We start from the raw sequence: 11007 nt of genomic DNA on the forward strand, positions 1-11007 counted from the left end.
CTCAAAAGTGAACAGTCGCAGCCTCTTTAACGCAACCCTACCCCTTACCTGGGCCACGGGGACATAAACGTTGTCTCCTCCTCCTTCACTTCCTTCACCACCCCCTCCTCCTTTTCTTCCTTCTTCTCTTCCTCCTCAGGGGCAGCAATGGGGCGAGGGACGGGGGGCACGAACGGCTGACGCAAACGGTAGAAGAGGAGGTAGGCGTCTTTAGTCATGGCGCTCTTTTCGCTGGACACTTCCATCACGCGGCTGTCATCAAACAGTCGCCAACCTGTGGGATGGGGTGGTAAGTGTTAGGTTGAACAATAGATAAATAACTAAATGAATGAATGAATGAATGAATGAATGAATGAATGAATGAATGAATGAATGAATGAATAAATAAATAAACAAAAAGTGAAAAATGGATAGACTGCTATCGTTCCCAAATACGCTTTTCTTTCTTTCCTTCTTTCTTTCTTTCTTTCGTTCTGGTTAGGTTGAACAATAGAAAAAACAAGAGGCGAAGCCATCAAGGCTCACGTAAGAAATCGACAAACAGTAACACAAACTCAATCACTCCGTCACACACACACACACACACACACACACACACACACACACACACACACACACACACACACACACACACACACACACACACACACACACACACAGAAAGAGCATAGGTGAAACTGTGCAAGAAAGCGAGACACTAGATCTAGATCTGTCTGTCTGCATGTAGCCTACTTACAGGGACACGACTGCCAACAGAGTCTCGGCCCGCTCAAAATAATAATGACCGAGACTTTCAGTACTTCCTTCGCGTGACGTCTAACCCTCTTACGTCATAATGTGACGTCAATGTAATGTGACGTCTTCAAATGTTAGAGTTTCTACAACAGACATACACACGCACAAACACACACACACACACACACGCACACACACACGCACGCACAGACAGACAAAGTTACGATCGCATAGGCTACACTTACGTGAGCCAATGAATGAATGAATGAATGAATGAATGAATGAATGAATGAATGAATGAATAAATAAAATAAATAAATACATAAAAAAATAAATATTGCAAACTGGATAGACTGCTATCTTTCCCAAACATGCTTTTCTTCCTTTCTTTCTTTCTTTCTATCCTTTCTTTTGTGTATTTTTTACATTTAGTCAAGTTTTGACTAAATGTTTTAACGTAGAGGGGGGAATCGAGACGAGGGTTGTGGTGTATGTGCGTGTGTGTGTGTCTGTCTGTGTGTGTGTGTAGAGCGATTCAGACTAAACTACTGGACCGATCTTTATGAAATTTGACATGAGAGTTCCTGGGTATGATATCCCCATACGTTTTTTTCATTTTTTTGATAAATGTCTTTGATGACGTCATATCCGGCTTTTCGTGAAAGTTGAGGCGGCACTGTCACGCCCTCATTTTTCAACCAAATTGGTTGAAATTTTTGTCAAGTAATGTTCGACGAAGCCCGGACTTCGGTATTGCATTTCAGCTTGGTGGCTTAAAAATTAGTTAATGACTTTGGTCATTAAAAATCTGAAAATTGTAAAAAAAAATTTTTTTTTTAAAAACGATCCAAATTTACATTCATCTTATTCTCCATCATTTGCTGATTCCAAAAACATATAAATATGTTATATTTGGATTAAAAACACGCTCTGAAAATTAAATATATAAAAATTAATATGAAAATTAAATTTTCGAAATCAATTTAAAAACACTTTCATCTTATTCCTTGTCGGTTCCTGATTCCAAAAACATATAGATATGATATGTTTGGATTAAAAACACGCTCAGAAAGTTAAAACAAAGAGAGGTACGTGCGTTTGTGCGTGTGTTATAATGCAATATGTTATGATGTAATGTGTGATGATGTATTCGGTGTTTGATAGTGGATGTATGCTTGTTAGTTGTAGATTTAGTACGATGTTTGAGGCTGTAATGTTTGTGCGGGTGTCATATGTAGCCGTACGAGGGTTCCAGTGTGTGAGTTGTGCATGGCCGGGCGCTAGAGTGCTGCATGAATAAGTGCATGTGGAGTTGTATGGCTGGGTGAATTGTGGGTTGCGTACGTCCGAGGGGCACATGTAGCCTGTGTGTCTGAAGTAGTGGGTATGTGTGCGTAAGGGTGTGTTGATATTGAACTTCAGTTGTTGCTTTGTAAATGTCTATGTATCAGTGTATTATGTCTTGCCACACACATGCCAAATTTCCTTGTATTGATGAGGACAATAAAATTTCTTGTATCTTGTATCTTGTATCTTGTAGGTACAGAAAAGCGTGCTATCCTTCTGAGCGCAACTGCTACCCCGCTCTTCTTGTCAATTTCACTGTCTTTGCCGTAAGCGGGTGACTGACGATGCTAAGAGTATGCGGTCTTGCTGCGTTGCATTGCGTTCAGTTTCATTCTGTGAGTTCGACAGCTACTTGACTAAATGTTGTATTTTCGCCTTACGCGACTTGTTTCTTCTTCCATTTTTCAGCTCTTCTGCTGCTTCTGCAACATTTAAAGTATTGAATCCCTGCGTCCCAAAGGGATACAAATTTGAACCCATGTAGCGGAATGGGGTCAAATATAGCCCACGCTGATTATTTTCACAACGTTCCCTGCATAGCTACAAGTTCACACTGACAGCTCATTGATGAATCTGTGCCCTCAACGCACAAACCACAAAGGCTGGGAAACACCTCTTGGCGAAAGGAAGGAACACACCTCTTGCCCTGAGCTGGGTCAACCTGATGACCCAATGCAGTGGAACCTACACCGGCACGGTTGGCCTAGTGGTAAGGCGTCTGCCCCGTGATCGGGAGGTCGTGGGTTCGAACCCCGGCCGGGTCATACCTAAGACTTTAAAATTGGCAATCTAGTGGCTGCTCCGCCTGGCGTCTGGCATTATGGGGTTAGTGCTAGGACTGGTTGGTGCGGTGTCAGAATAATGTGACTTGGCGAGACATGAAGCCTGTGCTGCGACTTCTGTCTTGTGTGTGGCGCACGTTATATGTCAAAGCAGCACCGCCCTGATATGGCCCTTCGTGGTCGGCTAGGCGTTAAGCAAACAAACAAACAAACAAACAAACAGTGGAACCCCCACCCCACCCCTCCACCAAGACCCCCAAGTTTAAGGCTTCACCCTTTTAAAACCTCAAACCAATCTAACAAAACCAGGTCCTAACAAGGAAGGGGCCTCAAAATGAAGACAAATTTACAGATGTGAAAAATAAAATCTGAAAAAGCAAGGTCTCGAAAGTCGGGTAGTCTACAATCAAGGGGGCTTAAAAGAGAGGTTCCACTGTACACGCCAGCTGGGATGGGATGATGCTCGCTGCCCGAGGCCGATGATCTTTGTGACACCCAGTCAGCCTAGCTCATCAAGCCCCCAAAATAGCTCCTACTTGAGTGCGATACAATCTTGAAGCTTTGTGGCAGGTTTAACACTTGAATCCAGCCCTCGCCCGACACATTTTCCTATTTTTTTGGCATCTCTCCGAGTTCACATCATTTCAACAGTTGACAGTAAAATGAGTTCTCCTTCTCTCTCTCTTTTACACACACTCTCTCTCCCTATCCCTCCTTCCTTCCGCTCTCCAACCACACACACTCACCTTCCAAATTTCTCAAATAAAACTGGTTTTCAGCCATTAAAAGATTCGTTTCAGAAAAATGATTTTTTTCTCTCAATGAAACTTGGTGTACCTACACATAAATACCACTATACTGACACTATTTTTCCAAAGAAGACTAACAACTCCTTATACTGACCGACTTCATTCTTGAGTGGTGTGGTGAGGTCAGCGCAGCGGGCGTAAGATGTGTAGTGACCGCCGAGCAGCACCCCGTGATGATTGACCACTCCGTACAGGTCGTAGATGGGGTGTGGGTGTGCCCCCCCCTGAGCCGTCATCGCAAACTGGCTCATGTCAAGACCCCTGAAAGAAATTTTTTTAATTTATTTTGTATTTGCTGCTGTTTCAGTAAGTCTGTACACTGTCGCAAATTCATTGATGGAGTAATCATTCATAAACAAGAGTGAAGATTTTGCACAAAAACCTAATTTTGCAATCAGTCTTGACACAAACAAACACTTTGAACAACAACAACAAAAAAATCAAACACCAAAAAACAACAAAATAACAACAAACAAACTCACTAACAACAGTGCAATACATAAACAATTAGAAACAAAGAAATATTCACATTTATCTAGTCAGCAGTAGGCGCAAACACAACATAAGAGAGAGAGAGAGAGAGAGAGAACAAGAACAAGAACAAGAACAAATCTTTAATTGTCTAAGGCCACAGCCCCTTACAATAGTGGTTAAAATAACAGCAATAGTATCTGCACAGTTATAAATTATAGTCACGCATAAAATTCAACAAATACATTAAAACCTTGATGACATATCACTGAACCTCATTTATAAGGGTTCGTCTCTTCTGCAGCATGAAGAACACAAATCTGCTGAAGCTGTTCATCACATTTTCCTCATTATTGCCACAGAAATACACAAGTTGTTGTTGCAGCGTCTTAGAGTTCGAGATTTTCAAATACTTTGCTCGAAGGTCTTGATAAAAAGGACATAAAAATACAACATGGTGTTCATCTTCTTTATCAGCTGTACAGAGAGGACAGTTTCTTGTCGTTTGGTTTGGTGCGTACCGAAACTTGTGAGCGTTGATTTCGGATACTCCTGCGCGGAAACGAGTAAAAGCAACTCTGTACTTAATATCTTCGATTAATTCAATGTATTTCTCTTTTTCCAAGCATGTTTTGTAACAATTATAAATGTCAAAACGTTCACTGCATTCTAAAAAGGAGAACCATTCTTGACAAAAACAATCTTGTAAACGTCTTTTAAACTCTTGTAAGAAACACTTCTCATTCCCAACCGTTCCGTACATCCACACAGCAGCAAAACCATTACAACATAAAAGACTCTGCACATGTGAGACCCAATTTGTGTGGCCCTTCGATGCCAAATTACATAAAGCTTTATATGCAATCTTGGAATATCTTGAATCAGGTTGCTTCAGCAGTGTAAACCAGTATTTCACACATCTGACTGCAGAGTTAATATACAGCGGATGTCTTCCCAATTCACCATACACAATGTTGTTTGGAGTTCGAATTGTCACTTTCAGAAACTTTTTACACGCAAACAGGTGGACCCTTTCCACAGAGTCATACTTTCCATATCCCCATAGCTCTGAACCATACAAGAGCATAGGAGCGATCCGTGCGTCAAACAGTTTGAAAAACACCTTTGCCGAATGGCAGCCAAGTCTGTTCAGTAATCTAACGATTTCGATCACTCCCTTTTTCGCCATGGTTGTCTTTGTTTCTACTGCAATGTTCCAGCTCAGTTGGGTGGAAAGGGTTACACCGAGATATCTAAACGAGTTCACAATCTCAAGACGATCCATTCCGTAGAACCACTTCTCTTTCTGTGCAATGTGCCCGCCCTTTCTAAAAACCATGACCTTAGTCTTTGTCAAGTTCACGTTCAGACACAGTTTTTCTGCAGAGCAGCGCAGGACATTAAGCTGGTTTTGTAGGCCCACTACAGTGCTGGATAACAGCGCAATGTCGTCAGCAAAAAGCATTACAAACAGTTCTAACTCAGACGGAGATAAACGTATCCCATGTCTGCCTCGTTGTATGACATCCTGTGCCAGTTCGTTGATCAGAAACGAGAAAATTGTCGGTGAGGCTACACAACCTTGCTTAAGGCCTTGCATACATTCAAAGAAATCAGTGTATTCGTTTCCGCACCGCACGCATGCTTTCACATTTTCATACATGCTCTTTAACACCTTAAATATTTTGCCTTGTATGCCTAATCGAAAAAGCACTGACCAGAGCACGGGGCGCTTAATGCTATCGTAAGCCTTACAAAAATCTATGTAGGCTACATACAGTTTGGCCTTTTGTGAAAATTGTTTCTGGACGCAAGCGTAAAGGGTAAACACATGATCAATAGTTGAGTAATTCCTCCGGAAGCCAGCCTGGCTTTCATCTAAAATGTTATTATTTTCTGACCACACAGACAGGCGGTCGTTCAGAACAGACATAAAAATTTTGCTCATCGTACTGGTGAGGGAAATTCCTCGGTAATTATCAGGGTTATCACAGTCTCCTTTTTTATGTAACGGCACAATAATGGCCTTGGACCACTCTCTTGGGTACACCCCCTTCTCGAGAATGTTGTTGAACAATTTAACTAAAAAGGGTAAAATAAGACTTTCAGACACTTTCAACATTTCATTCAACACACCATCAAACCCTGCCGCTTTACCATTTTTCAAATTTCTGATTGCTTTACTAATTTCAATTTCAGTTATTTCACTGTCAAGAATTTCGTCACTGATACCTGTATCAGGCAACTGATCGTCTTCGGGTTCATCTTCAACTGTATCGGTGTTTAAAACATTCTTAAAATGTTCGTACCATGCCTCTTTTGGTACGGAGTTGGAGTGCACCTCTTTTCTATTACATTTCCTTATTTCCTTCCAAAATTCAGTTGGTTTATCAGCAAAGAGCACTAAGTTATGAACTTGTTTTAACCTGTACTCTGTTCGCTTTGTTCGAAGAAGGTCTTTATACTCCTTCCTGACTTCAGCGTACTTTTGCTTTGCTATCTCTTTTTCTTCTTTATCTTCTGTTTTAATTCTTTGGTAACTTCTCAGCAACCGTCTCGCAGATCGCTTCTTTTCCAAACATTCAACATCAAACCATGAGGACGCACTTCTACCTTCATCGTCACCTCCGACTTTTTTGGTCATGCACTTTGCCGACTGTAACATTGCTTTGTTAAAAATCTCCAGCCCCTCGTCCATGTCTGCGTTGATGATGTCGCACGCTTCCTTTAACTTAGCTTTAAAATCGTCTGATTTAACACTTTCAATAAAATTATTCTTTTTTGCATCGTTCCACACAACTTTTGAGACACGTGCTTGTTTAGGGGGCTGGCGCTGATTCCCTTTCAACCCAAGCGCAAAGGTCACAGGCATATGCATTGATTCAATTCTGTCGCCAATGGTTAAATCGTGAATGTTATTAGCTAGGTCAACAGAGGCTAAACAATAATCCACCACACTGTTACCACTATGGGAGATATAAGTAAACTTGCACGAGTTGTCCGCATTGCAAACACCATTCAAGAGAGAGAGAGAGAGAGAGAGAGAGAGAGAGAGAGAGAGAGAGAGAGAGAGAGAGAGAGAGAGAGAAAGAGAGAGAGAGAGAGAGAGAGAGAGAGAGAGAGATGATGGTGATGGAACTTTATTTTTCAAGGATAGAGGTTTAAGGCGACGCCTTTTCTTACAACCGGTCCTTACTTCTAATACAAATGTTTAATAAATGATAAACAAGTAAAGCAACATGACAAATAAACAAATTAAACGAACGACCCAGCAAACAATCGACAAGTAAGCAAACAAGCAAATAAACACAAACAACAAAATGACAAAGTAAGCAACATACAAATCAAAAGCGAAACATGCAACATGTTAATTGAGGTTACACATGTAAAGTGATCGACGGTAAAATTCACACAATACCAACGTTTACACTAATGCTTACAATGATTATATGGTGTAAATGATGAAGATGATGAAGATGATGATGATGAAGATGATGATGATGATGATGATGATGATGATGATGATTGATGATGATTGATGATGATTGATGATGATGATGTTGATGGAAAATCGCAACATGAATTCCACATAATACATGTAATAAAGAACATATTTTTTACATTTAGTCAAGTTTTGACTAAATGTTTTAACGTAGAGGGGGGAATCGAGACGAGGGTGTGGTGTATGTGTGTGTGTGTGTGTGTGTGTGTGTGTGTGTGTGTGTGTGTGTGTGTGTGTCTGTCTGTGCGTGTGTGTGTGTAGAGCGATTCAGACTAAACTACTGGACCAATCTTTATGAAATTTTACATGAGAGTTCCTGGGAATGATATCCCCGGACGTTTTTTTCCTTTTTTCGATAAATGTCTTTGATGACGTCATATCGGTCTTTTTGTAAAAGTTGAGGCGGCACTGTCACACCCTCATTTTTCAATCAAATTGATTGAAATTTTGACCAAGCAATCTTTGACGAAGGCCGAACTTCGGTATTGCATTTCAGCTTGGTGGCTTAAACATTAATTAATGACTTTGGTCATTAAAAATCTGAAAATTGTAAAAAAAAAAATTTTTTTATAAACGATCCAAATTTACGTTCATCTTATTCTTTATCATGTTCTGATTCCAAAAACATATAAATATGTTATATTTGGATTAAAAACAAGCTCTGAAAATTAAAAATATAAAAATTATGATCAAAATTAAATTTCCGAAATCGATTTAAAAACACTTTCATCTTATTCCTTGTCGGTTCCTGATTCCAAAAACATATAGATATGATATGTTTGGATTAAAACCATGCTCAGAAACTTAAAACGAAGAGACGTACAGTAAAGCTTGCTATGAAGCACAGCGCAACCGCTACCGCGCCAAACAGGCTCGTCACTTTCACTGCCTTTTGCACTAGCTGCGGACTACGTTCAGTTTCATTCTGTGAGTTCCACAGCTTGACTAAATGTAGTAATTTCGCCTTACGCGACTTGTTGTAATTCATAAAGCTTTGCCAATTGTTGACAGCTACTTGCACATGTTAAGACTAGTAGCCATCTAGGTAGACATATAATGATTATGCAGAGCTTGTTTAAAACTCTTTAGTGAGGTTAATGATCTTATTACAGACGGAATGGAGTTCCACACCATAGAGCCAGAGAAGGCTTGACTAGTTTTGAACAGATCAATCCTGGGTATTGGTGGTAGAAAATTGATAAACCCGTACCTTTCGGTGACTGTGAAATAGGTCCTGAATATAGTTGGGCACTTCGCCATGATATACTTTGTACATGATTACAGAGAGAGAGAGGGGGGGGGGGGGGGGGGGGGAGCAAAGTATGTTTGTGCATGTGTGCTTACATTTACAAGATGTCATCAAATTAAACCAGCCCATTGTTGTTTAAAGGCACATCGTTATCTTAAGTATGTCTTGTATGAAGGCATACAATCTGGAAAGTTTTAGAACAATCCACCAGGTCATAGCTAAAATACAGCACTTTTTGTCATGGTACCCCTCAAAATTGAGGCACAAAACTCCTGTTTTTGACAGCTCATATAATCAATACCTGCATCAGTAGGAATGGTAGGAATAACACAAGAAATATGCAAGATAACTAAAGAATAGTACCTGTTCTGGATAGATCATTAATTTGACTTTCTCCTCGTAAGTAACACATTCATTTTGGTATTTTAATTGGTACCCTCAGGTCGATTTTGGGGGTACCCTTATCTGAGCAGCAGTCACAGAAACCCTGTAAAAGAAAGCTCTGATCCAAAAAAGGAGCCAGATAGCCAAGTTGAGTGCCTTAAATGGCATAGAAAGTTGGAATGAAACGACACGAGAATGAATGCTTTCAGTAGGGGTACAAAAGTTGTCGCAATAATAAAGTTTTGCACAGTTTATCTCGCTTTCAGCCTAGACTGTAACTTAAAATGTGCAAATACCTACTGTGGAATCAGTCAAAATGACCTTCAAATGACCTAGACCTAAGCCAGAGGCTATTCAGTTCAGATTTTGATCATAGGCTGTACGCATTGCCAACGCAGAATAATGACATCAGAAAAGAGCCCCTCCGGACATACGAAGGAGTGCTCGTACAAAATTTGCAATCTGTAGTTATCCTGTTGAAAGCCTGTCTACCTTGCTTCAGGTCAAACATCAAACCAGAATTCAAATGACAGAAAGCTCATCTCGCCTTTCAATGGTCTAAGGGGCTTGTGTACACAAAGTGATTACCTCTTGGAAAGATTAACCACACAAAAAACAATACGTAAATGTTCTTTTGTTATGTATTGTCAAAAGTCATTATCATCAGTGGACAGGAAATGAAATGGATTTATCACATTTAACTTCAGGCAAAAACAAATGAAACATGCTGAAACATTTCAAAAATAAACCATCCCCCTTCATACCCCCCCTCCCCCCCCCCCCTCCCCCTCAATCATGCCCTTACTCTCCCCCATCCCTTCCATTTTTCAAGTAACGTCTATGTCATTAGTAGGCTTGCAATACCTTTCACAGTAAAATGCTTGTTTTAAGACGTAGAAAAGAAGAGAAAATCCTTAATTTAAGTAAATCTAGAGGCCTTATAAAGTGAAACTCTTGGGACAATTATTTATATATTTCAGAAAGTATTTCATGTCTCTCTTCTCCTCTCCCCTACACACACACACACCCACACACACACACATTCAAACACTAACATACAGACAGACAGACAGATAGACACAGCCACAGGCACAGCCACAGCCACAGACGCACACAGACACACAAATCATAGGTCTGACACTTTCATCAACAAAACTGACGTGGGCAATCACCAATCACCGAGATGATGATTATCATTCCCATCAGGAACTTCGGATATGGGTGATGGCTCTAGGCTAAAAAAGCTCAGTGCAGTTTGATTAGAGTTGAAATCCACTGGGGGATTCTTTCAGCATGTCAAATTTAGACATAGCTTAAAGCTTATCAGACTGATAAACATCTGCGAGTGTGACTGAAATTAACTTGACACAGACAGCCACCAATCTGTAAACCTGACCTTATTTTGTAAATTATAAAGCACACCTTATTTTGACAGTACACTTAACTGAGAAGGAATAAATAACTGTTGTCACAGGGGGAAATGGAGATATATGAAAAAATGTCTGACACCCCCCACCAAAAAAACAACTAAAAAACAACATACCAGCATGTACACCTAAAAATAAATATACTATTCAATAAATGAATAATAGATTTAAACTAAAATAAAATAGGAAGGAAAGGATAGAACAGAAGCAATGTAAAAAATCTGTTAATTAAAAGAAATTTGTAAAGAAAGAAAAAAGTCCTTGGATGCACATGAGCCTGTGAACAGGTATATATCTGTTC

General features: G+C 40.1%; 1 protein-coding gene and 1 long non-coding RNA gene across 3 annotated transcripts in view; one reads left to right on the plus strand and one right to left on the minus strand.

Annotated features, from left to right (window-relative positions):
- The window catches only part of LOC138964660 (uncharacterized), a 464957-nt gene that overhangs the window by 185418 nt on the left and 268532 nt on the right, over positions 1 to 11007 (plus strand). The window lies entirely within an intron of this gene.
- Positions 1 to 11007, minus strand: part of LOC138964654 (ubiquitin carboxyl-terminal hydrolase 19-like) — a 59399-nt gene that overhangs the window by 5177 nt on the left and 43215 nt on the right. For both annotated transcript variants that reach the window (XR_011455171.1, XM_070336663.1), the window contains exons 29-30: positions 3768 to 3934; positions 49 to 274 (exon numbers count right to left, since the gene is read on the minus strand). Coding sequence is in view for 1 of the 2 variants with exons in the window: in XM_070336663.1 (XP_070192764.1) it covers positions 49 to 274; positions 3768 to 3934 (393 nt within the window). In the remaining variant the exon portion in view is untranslated. The remainder of the gene's footprint in view (positions 1 to 48; positions 275 to 3767; positions 3935 to 11007) is intronic.

Source organism: Littorina saxatilis, linkage group LG4 (assembly GCF_037325665.1).
Source record: "Littorina saxatilis isolate snail1 linkage group LG4, US_GU_Lsax_2.0, whole genome shotgun sequence".
Taxonomy (NCBI): Eukaryota; Metazoa; Mollusca; class Gastropoda; order Littorinimorpha; family Littorinidae; genus Littorina; species Littorina saxatilis.